The sequence below is a fragment of the Suncus etruscus genome, chromosome 8 (genome assembly GCF_024139225.1).
Source record: "Suncus etruscus isolate mSunEtr1 chromosome 8, mSunEtr1.pri.cur, whole genome shotgun sequence".
NCBI lineage: Eukaryota > Metazoa > Chordata > Mammalia > Eulipotyphla > Soricidae > Suncus > Suncus etruscus.
In genome coordinates, this window is record NC_064855.1 from 39,975,118 (window position 1) to 39,994,321 (window position 19,204).

At 38.5% G+C, this 19,204-nt stretch overlaps 1 protein-coding gene across 2 annotated transcripts in view; it reads left to right on the top strand.

Moving 5' to 3' along the window:
* ATP8A2 (ATPase phospholipid transporting 8A2) overlaps positions 1–19,204 on the top strand; it is a 763,449-nt gene that overhangs the window by 200,021 nt on the left and 544,224 nt on the right. For both annotated transcript variants that reach the window (XM_049778216.1, XM_049778217.1), the window contains exon 24: positions 12,462–12,526. In XM_049778216.1, the coding sequence (XP_049634173.1) occupies positions 12,462–12,526 (65 nt within the window). The remainder of the gene's footprint in view (positions 1–12,461; positions 12,527–19,204) is intronic.

A 19,204-nucleotide genomic window follows, 5' to 3' on the forward strand; every position in this document is an offset into this window, starting at 1 on the left:
ACCAGTTGTTTTTTCTTAGAAAGATTTAGTTTTGTATATTTACAAATATACAAAACCCATAATGTATTTAAATCCATGAATATGTCAGTAGTTTTATTTATTGCCCTCCCTTGCTGTTACTAAATAAATAGAATTATGCATCATATCTTTGTGCAACTTTAGTTGTCAAGTGGCTTTTTGGTTCATTAAAAAATATAATATGGGGCCTAGTGGAGGTGCAAGCGGCAGGGCACTTGCCTTGCACATGCTAACCTAGGATGGACCGTGGTTCGATCCCCAGGTGTTCCATATGGTCTACCAACTCAGGAGCAGTTCCTGAGCACATAGCCAGGAATAACCCCTGAGCGTCATTGGGTGTGGCCTCCCCAAAACCTACCAAAACAAAGCATCAAGATGGAGCTTAAAATTTACAAGTGTATGTAAGCAATTGTTCAAATGAAATCCACTGGCAATTCCTTTTGCATTTGATATAGTAAATATGTGGAATCTGTATGGCCTGAAGTTTCTGGGAATCTCTAAAGATAAAGAAAGTATAAACCGAGGGAGGGACTACAGAGCATGAAAACCGGCAAAGCTTTGCAAAAGCCGGCTCCCTGTGTGTGACACCAGGTGGGGAAAATCCGCGAAAGTACACCGGCCCAGTGGGGCCCAACTGTGAAAAACTGTGAGTGTGACCTGTCTATGTCTGTTTACTGTCCTCTTGCGTGAAACTCTTGTGAGTGGGGCAAAAAGAGGCTCCAGCGGAGCATGGCCGCTCTGCTTCGCTACGCGGCCGTGCACTCTTTCTAAGGAAAGAACTCCATTGCAACAAGAAGGAAAAATCACACTAAGAACGGCGCTATATCACAGAAGCAAACATTTCTCTCCGGACTGTCTTCTCTGTTGCATGCTCGGGCCTAAGATTTGACCCAGTGTGAGGCTTCAAACACGGAGGACTCCCCTCCCTTAGAGGCAAGTCAGCCCATCCAGAAAGGGAGGAGCCAGAGGAGTGTGCTGCCTGCATCATATAGACAATGAATACCACCACAACACGTAGAAAAACCCACAATACAAGTGTGACAATGGGGAAACAACACAGGCCAGCATCAGACATAGAGAATGAAGATGACAATTCTGAGGACCAGATAATGACCAACCAACTAATCAACCTCTCAGATAAGGACTTTAGACTAGCAATATGGAAGATGCTCAACGGACTCCAAGAAACCATGGATCGAGTGGAACAGAACACTAATAAGAACCAAGAAAATATGAAGACAGAAATCACAAAACTCCAAACTGAAATAACATGTCAACTAACAGGACTGAAAAAGTCAGTAAACGAAGTGAATGACAAAATGGATAAGCTCTGGGACAGGGTATCAGAAGCTGAGAATAGACTTGGTGCTGTGGAAGATGAGATACATAACAGTTCCATACAGCAGGAGAGATTGGACAAAAAACTTAAAGCAAATGAGCAGACAATGGAAAAATTAGTCAAAGAATGGGAACAGATGAAAATAGAAGTCTATGATAAGATCAACAGAAACAACTTAAGAATCATTGGAGTCCCAGAGACCCAGGAAGAAAATTTCCAGGAAGAATCAATGGTCAAGAACATCATTAAAGAGAAACTTCCAGAGCTAAAGAATATATGTGATCAAATCCTGCATGCTCGAAGAGTACCAACCAAAAGAGACCGCAGAAAAACCACCCCAAGACACATCCTAGTCACAATGACAAATCCCACAGATAGAGACAGAATTCTGAAAACAGCAAGATCAAAAGGGGAAATCACGTTCAAGCAAGCTTCCCTGAGATTTACAGCAGACCTGTCACCAGAAACACTCAATGCCAGAAAGCAGTGGTGGGATATTGTGACAAGACTGAATGAAATGAATGCTTCACCCAGAATACTATACCCAGCAAAACTCACTTTCCGGTTTGACGGAAGAATACATGGTTTCACAGACAAAAAACAGCTCAGAAACTTCACAGACACAAAACCAGTCTTAAGAGAAAAACTGAAAGACCTAATCTAAGACAAGACTACCCAAAAGACACACCAAATTTTGAAATAAAGATGGCGTTAAATCCCAGGACATTTCTTTCTCTCAACATCAATGGACTAAATGCACCAGTTAAGAGACACAGAGTGGCTAAATGGATCAAAAAACTCAATCCAACCTTCTGCTGCCTACAAGAAACGCACCTGAATAGTCAGAACAAACATAGACTCAAAATAAAAGGCTGGAGAAAAATTATCCAAGCAAACAACACCCATAAAAAAGGTGGAGTGGCCATACTAATATCAGATAATGCAAACTTTATACTCAGGAAGGTTGTAAGGGACAAAGATGGACATTTTATATTAATCAAGGGGTACGTAGAGCAGGAAGAATTCACTCTCCTAAACATATATGCACCGAATGAGGGGCCAGCAAAATATTTAATACAACTGTTGACAAATCTGAAAAATCATATCAACAACAACACAATAATTGTGGGGGACCTTAACACGGCTTTTTCAACACTGGATAGGTCAACCAGACTGAAACCCAACAAGAATATACTAGACCTGAGGAAGGAAATGGAAGAAAGAGGCCTAGTGGATATATATAGGACACTCCATCCCCAGAAACCTGGATACACATTCTTCTCCAATGTACATGGGACATTCTCCAGGCCAGACTACATGCTGGCACATAAAACATACCTCCATAAGATCAAGAGGATAGAAATTTTGCAGACTACCTTCGCTGACCACAAGGCTCTGAAATTATTTGTGAACTCCAAAGGGACTCAGAAGAAAAACTTTAACACCTGGAAGTTAAACAGCCTCATACTCAATAACCAGTGGGTCCGAGATGAAATCAAGGAGGAAATCAAAAGGTTCCTGGAAACAAATGACAATAAAGACAGAAACTATCAGAACTTATGGGACACAGCAAAAGCAGTACTGAGAGGAAAATTTATAGCTTTGCAAGCACACATCAGGAAGGAAGAAGGAGCTTACCTGAGTAGCTTAATGACACAGCTAATAGAACTAGAAAATGCTCAACAAAAGGACCCAAGAATAGGAAGACAGAAGGAAATAACAAAGCTGAGAGCAGAAATCAACGAAGTGGAAACCCCCCCAAAAAAACACCCGAAAGATCAACGAAAGCAGAAGTTGGTTCTTTGAAAAAATAAGATTGATAGACCACTGGCAAACCTAACAAAGAAAGAGAGAGAGAGAGAAACTTGATAACTCGTATCAGGAATGAAAAAGGAGAGATCACTACTGATATGACAGAGATTCAAAGGGTAATCAGAAACTACTTTGAAAAACTCTACGCCACTAAAAATGAGAACCTGGAAGAAATGGATAAATTCTTGGACTCTTATAATCTTCCACGGTTGAAGGAAGAGGATGTAGCATATCTAAACACCCCCATCACCATTGATGAAATTAAAACAGTAATCAAATGTCTGCCGAAAAACAAAAGCCCAGGTCCAGATGGATTCACTAATGAATTCTATCAAACTTTCCAAGAGGAACTACTGCCAATCTTGGCAAGACTCTTTCATGAAATTGAACAAGCAGAAACACTTCCAAATAGCTTTTATGAAGCCAACATCACCCTGATACCTAAACCAGACAGAGACGCTACCAAAAAAGAAAATTACAGACCAATATCACTGATGAATGCAGATGCAAAGATCCTCAACAAAATCCTGGCAAATAGGATTCAATGCCTCGTTAAAAAGATCATCCACTACGATCAAGTAGGTTTCATCCCAGGAATGCAAGGCTGGTTTAACATCCGTAAATCTATCAACATAATACACAACATCAATAACAAGAAAAATAAAAACCACATGATCATATCAATAAATGCAGAGAAAGCATTTGATAAGGTCCAACACCCATTCTTGATCAAAATTAGCAAGATGGGAATGGATGGACCCTTTCTCAATATAGTGAAGGCCATCTACCACAAGCCAGTGGCAAATATTATCCTCAATGGAGAAAAACTGAAAGCCTTCCCTCTAAATTCTGGCACAAGACAAGGCTGTCCTCTCTCACCACTCCTATTCAACATAGCACTGGAAGTACTTGTTATAGCGATTAGGCAAGAAAAGGATATCAAGGGAATCCAGATAGGAAAGGAAGAAGTCAAGCTCTCACTGTTTGCAGATGACATGATACTCTACTTAGAAAACCCTAAAGACTCTATCTAAAAGCTTCTAGAAACAATAGACTCATATAGCAAGGTGGCAGGCTACAAAATTAACACACAAAAATCAATGGCCTTTCTATACACCAATAGTAATAAGGATGAAATGGACATTAAGAAAACAACCCCATTCACAATAGTAACACAAAGTCAAATATCTTGGAATCAACTTGACTAAATATGTGAAGGACCTATACAAAGAAAACTATAAAACTCTGCTCCAAGAAATAAGAGAGGACACACGGAAATGGAAACTCATACCCTGCTCATGGATTGGCAGGTTTAACATCATCAAAATGGCAATACTCCCCAAGGCATTATACAGATTTAATGCCATCCCTCTAAAGATACCCATGACATTCTTCAAAGAAGTGGATTAGACACTTTTGAAATTCATTTGGAACAATAAACACCCTCGAATAGCTAAAGCAATCATTGGGAAAAAGAATATGCGAGCAATTACTTTCCCCAACTTTAAACTGTACTACAAAGCAACAGTTATCAAAACAGCATGGTATTGGAATAAGGATAGGTCCTCAGATCAGTGGAATAGGCTTGAATACTCAGAAAATGTTCCCCAGACATACAACCACCTAATTTTTGATAAAGGAGCAGGAAATCCTAAATGGAGCAGGGAAATCCTCTTCAACAAGTGGTGTTGGCACAATTGTATAGCCACTTGCAAAAAATTGAACTTAGACCCCCAGCTAACATCATGTATGAAGGTAAAATCCAACTGGATTAAAGACCTCGACATCAGCCCCCAAACCATAAGATATATAGAACAGCACATAGGCAAAACACTCCTGGACATTACAGGCATCTTCAAGGAGGAAACTGCACTCTCCAAGCAAGTGAAAGTAGAGATTAACAGATGGGAATATATTAAGCTGAGAAGCTTCTGCACCTCAAAGGAAATAGTGCCCAGGATACAAGAGCCACCCACTGAGTGGGAGAAACTATTCACCCAATACCCATCAGATAAGGGGCTAATCTCCAAAATATACAAGGCACTGACAGAAATTTACAAGAAAAAAACATCTAACCCCATCAAAAAATGGGGAGAAGAAATGAACAGACACTTTGACAAAGAAGAAATACACATGGCCAAAAGACACATGAAAAAATGTTCCACATCACTAATCATCAGGGAGATGCAAATCAAAACAACGATGAGATACCACCTCACACCCCAGAGAATGGCACACATCACAAAGAATGAGAATAAACAGTGTTGGCGGGGATGTGGAGAGAAAGGAACTCTTATCCACTGCTGGTGGGAATGCCGTCTAGTTCAACCTTTATGGAAAGCGATATGGAGATTCCTCCAAAAACTGGAAATCGAGCTCCCATACGATCCAGCTATACCACTCCTAGGAATATACCCTAGGAACACAAAAATACAATACAAAAACCCCTTCCTTACACCTATATTCATTGCAGCACTATTTACCATAGCAAGACTCTGGAAACAACCAAGATGCCCTTCAACAGACGAATGGCTAAAGAAACTGTGGTACATATACATAATGGAATATTATGCAGCTGTCCGGAGAGATGAAGTCATGAAATTTTCCTATACATGGATGTACACGGAATCTATTATGCTGAGTGAAATAAGTCAGAGAGAGAGAGAGAGAGAAAAACGCAGAATGGTCTCACTCATCTATGGGTTTTAAGAAAAATGAAAGACCCCCTTGTAATAATAATTTTCAGACACAAAAGAGAAAAGAGCTGGAAGTTCCAGCTCACCTCAGGAAGCTCACCACAAAGAGTGATGAGTTTAGTTAGGGAAATAACTACATTTTGAACTGTCCTAATAATGAGAATGTATGAGGAAAATGGAGAGCCTGTCTAGAGTACAGGCGGGGGTCGGGTGGGGCGAAGGGAGACTTGGGACATTGGTGATGGGAATGTTGCACTGGTGATGGGTGGTGTTCTTTACATGACTGAAACCCAAACACAATCATGTATGTAATTAAGGTGTTTAAATAAATTAAAAAAAATAAACTCAAAGAAATAAATTCAAACTTAAAAAAAAGAAAGAATAAACCTTTAAATATGGAAGGAAATATTGAATTTGCCACCCCCATTTCTTGGATGAAAAATAAAATATGCCCTCTGGATCTTATGAGAGAGCAAAAGTTTTGTTATTTCAGTTTAACCTTCCAGATCTTTAAATAATATTTGGGGAATTTTTTTTATATACTCACTGCTATTGTTAAAATTTGTACTTGAAAGTCTTTGAAAATACATAGAATGTTAACTGTTTTCCCACCTCCCCAATATTTTTACCTTTAAAATCAAAATTCAGTGGGTGTCTCTTCACTTGGGTGCTGGTTACTGGTTCACTGGGGTAGGAGGTCAGTCTTGACGCCAAATGGATTAAGAACTGAGGGTAAAGAGTTTAAATAAGGTGGGAAATCAGGGGTGGGTTGAGGGGTGAAGGGATAGTCAGATTTCTGAAGTGGGGAAAGGGGATAGTATATGGGAGGGATTATATAGGCTATAGGTATGGTTGTTTATAATTTAGGCTTGGCTATCAAGGAGGATTCCTATTTCTGTGTGCTCTTGCCCACCTATAAACATATAGAAGTTAGCTTAGGTATATATTAATGAAGAGAGGCGGGGAGAACAAGAGATACATTGAGTACAGAAAGATAGGTAAGTATAGTACATGTAAGGTAGAGAAACTAATAGATCAACTTTTGGATATGTATAGGTTTCATGTCTCTAATATTAACCATTGTGTTAGTGAGGTGTATTAATATAGGTGTTTACCCTTTGCAGTATTGTTTGCAGCACCCTATATATCAGCTCTCCTTTCCTATATAGGAGGTAACCATGTGGTTTTTATTTGACATGGATTGAATTGATGATAATGAGGAGAAGGTAGAAGAAGAGGGAATCAAGAAGAGAGAAATAGCAAAAACAAAACAAACAAACAAACAACAACAACAACAACAAAAACGAATGAGCAGAGAGGATAAAAGACTAAGGGCATGTTAGTTTGCTTGAATGTGTTCTATGCATAGGCCCTGTAGTATAAATCCGTAGGTCACGGTTGCTGCTTCGATGGTCTGGCTGGTCATGTGCTTCAGGTTCTAAAAGAGGGCATAACCTGGAGGTAAAGGGTATGTTAAAGAGCTTTATCCAGATATTTTCATGATGCAAGCTGAGTATGATGCCTCATGTGACTGAGAGGTGCCACCGTAGGATGTCCACCCTTTGTCTCCAAGCACCCTTATGGACAGAAAAACTGAGAGATTATTTTAAATGTAGTAAGGTTAAGGCATTCAAACATATTGCTTTGAAATGTTTCCGTTGGAGTCATTAATTTCCCATCATAATCTTTACCTGTAATCCTGTATAAGATCCCTAGGAAATTATTATGGACCTTTGTAGTAAAAGGCTAATTACATACCTGTTCTCTCTATGCTGCTGTTTCTGTTGTTGCTGGTTTCTTTATGATATAATGTGTAATCGGGCTTTGTCTTGTTTCTCTTCCATTTATTTTGGGTACTACTCTCCAGTATATGTTGATTATTACAGTGATTGTGGTTTTTATCCTGTTACCCCCCTCTTATTTGATTGTGGGGTATTGGTTGTATATCTGGTGTATATTCTAGGTACTTCAGAATACCCGACAAGAAAATACAACCAACACCCCTACTGACTCATGCTATGTGGCCCTCCTTATCACCTCTCCCTAATGTGGACTGTGGCTTGATAACGGACTTAGATCCAAAAGGATCCCCACGGCAAGAACTGTACCCAAGACATCCCTGCAGCAAATCATTTCTTTTTTCTTTTTTTGTTTTGTTTTGTTTTTTTTTTTTTTTTGGTTTTTGGGCCACACCCGGCGGTGCTCAAGGATTACTCCTGGCTGTCTGCTCAGAAATAGCTCCTGGCAGGCACGGGGGACCATATGGGACACCGGGATTTGAACCAACCACCTTTGGTCCTGAATCGGCTGCTTGCAAGGCAAACGCCGCTGTTCTATCTCTCCGGGCCCCAGAAAATCTTTTCTAAATCTCAAGAAGCCCAGGGTGGGGGATGAAAAGGCACCTGGAACCCAAACCCCACAAGAAAATCTCAAAAGATAATGGGGGAAGCCTATACTTTCATCATAAGTATAAGACCTATATAACACTACCTCTTAACCTGTTTTTCTTCAAATGTAAGGTAATCTCATGCATCACTTTGTTCCTTTAATTACTTTTATTTTATTTAATTAAAAAAATCTTTTTATATATATGTGAGCATATATATTTTTATTTTTTGTCCTGCTTCTGTTTTCTTCTCTTTCCACCCCCAAATGCACCAGCAATATAATGTAGCACCACTTTTCCTGCAAAGGCATACTAAAAAAGGGGAAATCTCAGGTATAAAAACAAGCTCTTATCTACATGGTATAAGAACTCTTACTTTTTTACAACACAGGGGCATCTCCCACCTTGAACACATGTCATGTGGACCCAGCTTAGACCCCAGGGAATTAGATACTGACCGTCCAGCCTTGACTCCTGGATCCCAGACATGGAAATGATACAGTTATCTACAACAGCTCCAGAAACCAAATCCCCTCCAGGGCACCCTTAATACTGCTGTGACACCAGCATGTGACAGTTCTAAAATGATATGTTGACAATGAGGAAATGGGAACAACTTGATCTAAGAGCAGGTTGTTCTACCAGCCAACAATAAGACAAAATCAGAAGATGTGTCACCCTCTGATCTGTGCAAAAGCCAAGATCGCTGTCTACAGATGATTGATTTTTACAACCATGACTGGACAATATGCAGACTGGGACCAATAAAAAAGTTCTACCCTAGGTTTTGTTCTTCGATCTGTACAACAAACAAGATCTCTAATTCCAGAGATATGACTGAGACAATTGCAACTGAATGGGTCTTCTGGAAACATAACGAAAGATTCTATCCCAAACTCCATCCTAGGAGCAGCACAATGACCATGACCACCAACTACAGAAGACAGATTAAATCAACACAGAAGAAACAGAACTCCTAGAACCACAAGAAAAGTATTCATCATAAGATCCATTCCTTGACCTGTGCAGCTACCAAGATCTCTAGATACAGAGGTTTGATTTTATTGCCCATGATGAAGCAGAAGTCTTCCATACACAACAAAAGTAATGAGGGGAGAGTAAATGAACAGACGAGGAGTCTACACTCAATCCCATGACACTATACTTCAAGGGTGGAGAAATCCTGTATCTCCTAGGCCAAGGGAATTTTCTCTCTAATACCCCCAATATTTACTATTCCTATGCAGAAAAAAAGGCACAAAATAATCTTTTTCTTATCTATTTATTTATTTATTTATATTTATTTTTTGGGACTTCTTTATTTTGGTGTAGATATTAAAGTTGATGTCTCCAATTTTATTTTATGTTATTTTATCTTTCTCTTTCTTTTTGTGCTCTGACATGATTCTATTTCAGGACCAAGACAATTATGTGGTGCTTGCCTTAAGTTCTGTATTGCTCATTGGATATTTATATTTGATATTTCTTTTTGTATTGTTGTGGTATTTCAATTCCTTTTTTCCTGTCCTCTTTCAGACTGAGGTTGAGAGCCTCTAGAATGACTATACCCATTTTCGGCTTATTTGATTTTTACCCCACTTTATTATTATTTATTTTCTCTTCTTTAAACAAAACCACATAATTGAACTATCTAGTTCTGCCTCTCAAATAGAGGGGGAAATAAGGGAGGGTACCAGTACCAAGCAGATATATGATTACTGTGTAGTAAGCTAGACACAGAGGGGAACATTTACTCTAGCAGCCCAGGGGGTGAGGGTGGAGGAAATGGGATGCGAGATGGAAACGGGGTGGAGGAAGGACAAATTTGGTGATGGTGATTCCCCTGATTTAATGTTAATATGTACCTATAATACTACTGTGAAAGATATGTAAGCCAGTATGGTAAAATAAAAATTATATAATAAAAATCAAAATTCTTAAAAATTCTCAAGAATTTATCTATTTTTTTATTTTTTATTTTTTTTTATTTAAACAACTTTATGACATACAGGATTGTGTTTGGGTTTCAGTCATGTAAAGAACACCACGCATCACCAGTGCAACATTCCCATCATCAATGTCCCAAATCTCCCTCCTCCCCACCCAACCCCACCTGTACTCTAGACAGGCTTTCTATTTCCCTCTAACATTCTCATTATTAGGATAGTTCAAAACGTAGTTATTTCTCTAACTAAACTCATACCTGGTTCTGGTGAGCTTCATGAGGTGAGCTGCAATTTCCAGCTCTTTTCTCTTTTGTGTCTGAAAGTCATTATTGCAAGAATGTCTTTCATTTTTCTTAAAACCTATAGATGAGTGAGACCATTCTGGTCTTTCTCTCTCTCTCTCTCTGACTTATTTCACTCAGCATAATAGATTCCGTGTACATCCATGTATAGAAAAATTTCATGACTTCATCTCTCCTGACAGCTGCATAATATTCCATTGTGTGTATGTACCACAGTTTCTTTAGCCATTCATCTGTTGAAGGGTATCTTGGCTGTTTCCAGAATCTTACTATGGTAAATTGTGCTGCAATGAATATAGGTGTAAGGAAGGGATTTTTGTATTGTATTTTTGTGTTCCTAGGGTATATTCTTAGGAGTGGTATAGCTGGATTGTACAAGAGCTCGATTTCCAGTTTTTGGAGGAATCTCCATATCGCTTTCCATAAAGGTTGAACTAGACGGCATTCCCACCAGCAGTGGATAAGAGTTCCTTTCTCTCCGCATCCCCACCAACACTGTTTGTTCTCATTCTTTGTGATATGTGCCAATCTCTAGGGTGTGAGGTGGTACCTCATAGTTGTTTTGATTTGCACCTCCCTGATGATTAGTGATGTGGAGCATTTTTTTATGTGTCTTTTGGCCATTTGTATTTCTTCATTGTCAAAGTGTCTGTCCATTTATTCTTCCCATTTTTTGATGGGATTAGATGTTTTTTTCTTGTAAATTTCTGTCAGTGCCTTGTATATTTTGGAGATTATCCCCTTATCTGAAGGGTATTGGGTGAATAGTTTCTCCCACTCAGTGGGTGGCTCTTGTATCCTGGGCACTATTTCCTTTGAGGTGCAGAAGCATCTCAGCTTAATATATTCCCATCTGTTAATCTCTGATTTCACTTGCTTGGAGAGTGAAGTTTCCTCTTTGAAGATGCGTTTAGTCTCAATGTCCTGGACTGTTTTACCTACGTGTTGTTCTATATATCTTATGGTTTTGGGTCTGATATCGAGGTCTTTCATCTATTTGGATTTAACCTTCGTACATGATGTTAGCTGGGGTCTAAGTTTAATTTTTTGCAAGTGGCTAGCCAGTTGTGCCAAAAAGCTTCTAGAAACAATAGACTCATATAGCAAGGTGGCAGGCTACAAAATTAACACACAAAAATCAATGGCCTTTCTATACACCAATAGTAATAAGGAAGAAATGGACATTAAGAAAACAACCCCATTCACAATAGTGCCACACAAACTCAAATATTTTGGAATCAACTTGACTAAAAATGTGAAGAACCTATATAAAGAAAACTATAAAACTCTGCTCCAAGAAATAAGAGAGGACATGAGGAAATGGAAGCACATACCCTGCTCATGGATTGGCAGGATTAACATCATTAAAATGACAATACTCCCCAAAGCATTGTACAGATTTAAATGCGATCCCTCTAAAGATACCCAGGACATTCTTCAAAGAAGTGGATCAGGCACTTTTGAAATTCATGTGGAACAATAAACACCCTAGAATAGCTAAAGCAATCATTGGGAAAAAGAATATGGGAAGAATTACTTTCCCCAACTTTAAACTGTACTACAAAGCAATAGTTATCAAAACAGCATGGTATTGGAATAAAGACAGGCTCTCAGATCAGTGGAATAGGCTTGAATACTCAGAGAATGTTCTTCAAAGATACAATCACCTAATTTTTGATAAAGGAGCAAGAAATCCTAAATGGAGCAAAGAAAGCCTCTTCAAGAATTTATTTTACTAATTAATATAAAAAATATTCCAGTCAGTTCCTATTCAATTATTTTGGTAACAGTAAAATCAATGTGAATTTTTTCTATCGCTCACTTTCTCAAAGTAAACTAATAGGTTCAGAAGGTAATTAGAAAAAAATATATGAAGGGAAGTGGAATTAAAATAACCAGTAAAAGTGCTGAGTTCTTGAAGGGTTGGTAAGTTTACATACATGTTTCTTTCTCTCTCTTCAGGATATTCTTGCCGGTTGGTATCACAAAATATGGCCCTTATCCTATTGAAGGAAGAATCTTTAGATGTAAGTAGCTTTTTGAAAGCTTTTTACAATTCTTATGGTTTAATTTCTCCTCTAATTATCAGGTTCAGTTGTTACTGAAAAATAATTTGGAAGAATACACTATTTTTTGTTTTATTTATGAATAGATAACATAAATATTGTTCATAAACATCGATAGCAAGTTAGGATATCTCTTTATGATGAAAATTTTTCATGAAAATGGATGCTTTTAAGAATTTTAAGAATCTTTTATGATTCTTTTGTTGAATTTATGTAATTGTATGAAATATAGGATGAGGGGGCCGGGCGGTGGCGCTGGAGGTAAGGTGCCTGCCTTGCCTGCGCTAGCCTAGGACGGACCGCGGTTCGATCCCCCGGCATCCCATATGGTCCCCCAAGAAGCCAGGAGCAACTTCTGAGTGCATAGCCAGGAGTAACCCCTGAGCGTCACAGGGTGTGGCCCAAAAAAACCAAAAAAAAAAAAAAAAAAAGAAATATAGGATGAGGTATAGTTTTCATACTTCCTCAAAGTATTGTTAGCATATCATATAGTTTGCATATCATAATCACTGTATAATCAATGTTCCTTTGTCAAAAAATGTGGTAGGTTCAGTCTGACTTACCATTCTATTATGAAATATCTAAGGTACTGATGAGAACAGAAGTGGAAATTGATTTGAGGATAATCCATGACCTGGGAAAATGTTTGATAGGATATCAGGTAGTGTGTGGGGAAGGGCTTTATATTTTCTATATTTCTCTTGAGTTCCTAAGATTAAATGAAAGACCCTGGAGCCATACTGTGATTTTTTTCCTCTTTCAGTCTTTTTAAAAAAAATTATTGAGACCAATGTGAATTACAAATCTTTCACAGTTGTATTTCAGGTACATAGTAACAATGACTTAGGGGCATTCACAAAAGTGTAGACCTCCCTCCACCATAGTTCCCAGTACGCATCCCAGTATGTGGATGTGACAAGTTATTTTGTTTGGGTTTTTTTTTGGCATAAACTTAGTAAATGGGGAAGTTAGAAAGGAAATTTTCTTGGCTTAAGAAATACAAGGTGTCTCCACCCTTGAAGCATACTGTAATGAGACTGACAACAGGCTTCAGGCACATTAGCTGTCAAACTCCAAGGTCTTTGTTTATGGTCCTAGGAAAAGTTCTGCTCAGTCCTGGTTGTCAGAGTCAGTCTTTTGTAATTAGAGATTTTGGTTTTTGCACAAGTCCTACGACGAAGCCTAGGATAGCTTCTTTCTTTATGGTCCCAGGAAAAGTTCTACCCAGTCATGGTTATCATAGTCAATCTTCTGTAAATAATTTTGTTTTTGCACAGATCCTAGGATGGAGGGTCTTCTGATTTCATTTCACTGTTAGGTGGTGAGGTAGGGCAACCTGCCTATCAGGATGTTGTTGTTTTCTCATTATTAGGTGTCATGTGAACCTACCTTGGAATGAGTTGGTGCCAGAGTGGTATTAGGGCCTCACCCAGGGGAGTTTGATTTCTGGAGCTAGTGCAGGGAACTGTGCCAGTTCTAAAGTTGGGACCCAGGTTTCGGGGTAATGTCAATGTCAGATCAATTGAGGTCTAAGTCAAGTTCCTATGACAAATGTTCAGTGTGGAAGGTGCCCCTGTATTATAAAATTTATGGGTTCCTATCCGTATTAGATAAGACTTCTTTCTATACGTAAGTTTTCACCATTTTAGCATGCCTATACAAAAAGGAACAATGTCATATTATATTATTGGTGCATTGGGGCTAAAAATAACAAGCTATACAATCTCTGTGTCCTGGCTTTGACCTAAGCTCTTATCCCAAGGAAGACTTTTCTACTAGAATTTCCTACTAAGCAGAACCAAAACAAGCAAAAAAAACAAAAGAAAAACCGAAACAAAAAGAGGATGGGGAAGGCTACCTCTACATATGGAAATAAACACTCAGAGTTATATTTATTAAGAAAATGTGTTTACAGAAACATAAAAAGAAAATATTGATAACCCCATTAAGTCTTTTATCTTCTGGGTGCGAGAATAAGATCCAGGGTACATTTTATTCCACACTTTGGTCTTGTGGAGTCTGAGAAAGGATTTATAGCACTAAGGGTAGTGTCCTCAAGCTGGGGGGGTCTCTCGAGTTGAATCCAGTAGCAAACAACAGTCCACAGAGTGACTTTTCACATCGTGAAGAGAGATGGAAAAAACGGCCGCATAAAATGCGTCAGCAGGGGCGGTGGCTGCAGCTTCTTGCTGGGGTGAGAGATGGGGGGCTGAGAGGGTGTCCTTTCACTTTGGGAGCCAGGTGGCAGCTTGCTGTGGCAGAGGAAGGCCCAGATTCCTTAGGAATTAGCAATTGAAGGTAGAGAGAGTTAAATAAGGAGAGAAAACAGATCGGGATTGAGGGGTGAGAAGTGGGAATCTTTAATTGCAAAACAGTACTTTACACTAATTAGGTACTTAGTAAATATTTGCGTAAATTAAGAAATAGGAAACTTTATCTGGAGCTCCTTTTTTTGCCAGTGATTTCCAAGTGTCATGGCATTCAAATATAAAATAAGACTTTATTTTCTGGAGGAATTTAGTAATGATCCTGTATTACCTGTATTGGTAACCTGTATTACCAAAGATGGACTTTTAGTTCATCTAAGTGTTATCAAAATGATATCAAAGCTCCATGAAATAAACAAGCTTAGTGTTCTTGGAAGTCTCTTAGAAGACTTGCAGTAAATGAAAACTTTTTATTGTGCCTAGACCAAAGAGAAATTTCTTATAAACTGAGGTGGTGTTATGAGTGTGTGTTTGACTTTACTTGATAATTTGTTAAGAATGCAGCCCCCCCCCGGGGGTGGGGCAAATGAGGAAGATATGGGATGCATGCTGGGAACCAGGATAGAGGGAGGACAACATTGGTGGTGGGAATGCCCCGGATTCAATGTCACTATATACCTAAAGTTTTTCTGTGAATGATTTGTAATCCACTTTGGTCAAAATAAAAATTATTTAAAAAAAAAATGCTTCCTCTGGGATGAACAGAAGGATTAAATGTTTGCCTTGTACGTGGTTTACCTATTTTGATCCCTAGTGCAGCAGAGAACTAAGAGTAAGCCCAGTATACTGCCAGGTGTGGCCCAAACACTTCTTACTTTCCCTGATCTCCCAGCACAGAAAGCTTATTTTTTACCCATCAATGAAAGATATGAAGTTCAGTTGTTTTAGCGTGTTTTTATGTCTGTTGAGAAGAAGTAACTTTTTTTTGTGTACATTTTTTGTTCTATAATAAAAAAAGGAAAATTTATATTTTTGACCGGTGTTCTCCTTCCCCTTATTTCCTTTATTCTCCTTATTTGAAAAGAACAAATCATTCTTTTAGTTGATTTAAGTTTGTTTACAGTTTCTCATTGGTTGGTTAAGTGCAGAATAATCTGGTAGATGTCTGGAGTTGAGCTTTTAAGGCTGCAAGTTTCTGCTGATAAAGCAAGTGACAGAATTAAGGAAGAAGAAGAACAAGAATTAGAAGTAGGGGCTGAAGAGATAGTATATGGGCAAGGCACTTGCCTTGCATACTGCTGAACTGGGCTTAATTCCAGAGTAAAGAGCCAGGAGTCAACTCTGAGTATGTCCAGGTGTGGTCCAAAATAAGAAAAAAAGATAAAGAAAAGAGGTGTTGGAAAGAGTAAAGTGGGTAGGGTGCAAGGCAAACACGAGCACTGCCAGGAGTAATTTCTGAGCAAAGATCCAGAGCAAAATCTGATCATCATGTGTAGCCCCAAAACAGAAACAAAAAAGCAAAAGATAAAAAAGGAATTAGAAGCTTTGTACCTATCATCCATTATTGCATTCCAAGGAAAGTGTGAAGGAATAAAGGGCTTTCTCAAAGTTCCACAACTGGCAACTCATCACCTTCACTTGAGCAGTAAGTATTTAAGGGTAATTTTCCAGATGAGCATGAATGATTAGAATCTCTCCATCTCTCTTTTGAGTTCACCAAGTGTTACCAAAATGATATCTAAGCTCCATGAAATAAACAAGCTTAGTGTTCTTGAAAGCCTCATTATGTGAAGGACATTATATCGTTGGTCAGACACCAGAAGAAAATGTGATTTTGAGGGGGAAAGGGTGTTAAAAATGCTAAAAATCAACTTTTATTGCTAATACATATGGGTTTCTATTGGCACATATGATCTTTATTTCTCACATACTCTTAAAAGATGACCTTTAGAGAAGATGAAATCTTCAGATGAGGAAATTTGTGGGGATTCTTCTCTTCTGTCTCTTTTAGCCTATAGAGAATTGTAGGTGCTTGTTTGTTTTGGTTAAATTGATTTATTTAGGACTATTTTTAGTTTTGGTTAAACTAATTGGCATAAAGTGGTCATTAAAAGGATTCCTATAAAAAGAAAAGAAAAGAGAAATTGAGGTTAACAATAGTATAAGCAGGACTGTGAAAAATTGTGAGTGCTGCCTGTGTGTGTCTGTCTACTGTCCTGTCGCGTGAACCTCTTGGGAGTGGGCCAAAAAGAGGCTCCAGAAAACTCGCTCTCCCAGAGGCCCATTCTAGGGCAGGAATGCCAAGGAACTCTCCATAACGTGAAAACTGGCTATAAGCAGTACTTTGCAGAAGCCAGGTCTTTCATTTTTCTTAAAAGCCATAGAAGAGTGAAACCATTCTGCGTCTTTCTCCCCCTGACTTATTTCACTCAGCATAATAGATTCCATGTACATCCATGTATAGGAAAATTTCATGACTTAATCTCTCCTGATGGCTGCATAATATTCCATTGTGTATATGTACCATAGTTTCTTTAGCCACTCATCTGTTGAAGGGCATCTTGGCTCTTTCCAGAGTCTGGCTATTGTAAATAGTGCTGCAATGAATATAGGTGTGAGCAAGGGATTTTTGTATTGTATTTTTATGTTCCTCAGGTATATTCCTAGGAGTGGTATAGCTGGATTGTATGGGAGCTCGATTTCCAGTTTTTGGAGGAATCTCCATATTACTTTCCATAAAGGTTGGATTAGACAGCATTCTCACCAGCAGTGAAAGGGAGTTCCTTTCTGTCCACATCTCTGCCAGCACTGTTTATTGCCATTCTTTGTGATGTTGCCAATCTCTGTGGCCTGAGATGGTACCTCATAGGTGTTTTGATTTGCATCTCCCTGATGATTAATGATGTGGAAGATTTTTACATGTTCCTTTTTGACTTCTGTGTTTCTTTTTTGACAAAGTGTCTATTCATTTTTTCCCATTTTTCGATGGGATTAGATTTTTTTTCTTGTAAAGGTCTGTCAGTCCCTTGTATATTTTGGAGATTAGGCCCTTATCTGATAGGTATTGGGTGAACAGTTTCTCCTAATCAGTTTGTCTTTTCTCCCCACTTTTTTACAGTCATACCCAATTTTAGTAATTTATTTTTAGATATTTGCATCTTAATGTGGTAAATATTTTGTTTTTATTTTTACTGTGGTAAAGTGAATTACAAATCTTTCACAGTAATATTTAAGGCACATAGTGACAATGAATGAGGGGCATTCCCACCACTAGTGTTGCCTTCACTCCATCCCTGTTCCCAGCATGCATTTAACATCTCCCTCCTTTACCCCCTGTAATTCTAGTGGAACTGTTCCCCACTTGTAAAGCTTGTTGTATATTGTGTATTGATTCTTTTGTCGTTGACTTTGGATTTTGTATTTAAGTCTGATCATTTTTTTCTTTCCACAAATGACTTGTTGAGCATGACTGTCTGGTGTTGGTACCATTGGAGGGAGGGGGAGGAATACAAAAAGAGAAAAACTACGAGGAGTCCATCTAGGTGTTATAAATATTCAATTATAAGAAGGAACGAAAATGAAGAAAAAGGTAACAAAACAAAAACAAAAAATAAGGAATAACAAAAAAGTACAAAAAGAATAAAAAATAATAAACCAAAGCCAAAACTATCAGCTACAGGAAAAAAAAAACAGACCAGCAACTTCTTAAATGAGTTGTTTCTTCTTCTTCTTCTTCTTCTTCTTCTTCTTCTTCTTCTTCTTCTTCTTCTTCTTCTTCTTCTTCTTCTTCTTCTTCTTCTTCTTCTTCTTCTTCTTCTTCTTCTTCTTCTTCTTCTCCTTCTTCTCCTTCTTCTTCTCCTCCTCCTCCTCCTCCTCCTCCTCCTTCTTCTTCTTCTTCTTCTTCTTCTTCTTCTTCTTCTTCTTCTTCTTCTTCTTCTTCTTTCTCCTCTTCCTCTTTCTCCGCCTCCTCCTCCATTGGCATGGTAAATATTGGGGAAATTCCCTTGGCCTAAGAGATAAAGGGTTTCTTTGCCCTTGAAGCACACTGCCATGGGAACAACTACAGGCTCCATACTCACTCATTTACATACCCCGAGGTCTTTTTATCATGCTGGGAAACTTTCCACTCAAATGTGGGTGATGACATCCTGTCTCTATAACTGGAGCTCTTGTTGTTTGAGTAGGCCATAGGGTGAAGGCTAGGAGAGAGTTTTTCTTTATGGTTCTAGGAGTTCTGTTCAGTTACTATTGTTGTAATCAGTCTTCTGTAATTAGTGGTCTTGGTTTTTGTTCAGATCCTAGGACAGAGCCTAAGGTATAGTCTATAAACATGGTTCCAGAATTTCTGCTCAGTCGCAGTTGTCAAAGTCAGGCCTCTGGAATTAGAGATCTTGGTTTTTGTACAAATTCTAGGCCGAGGCCTAGGCTAGGA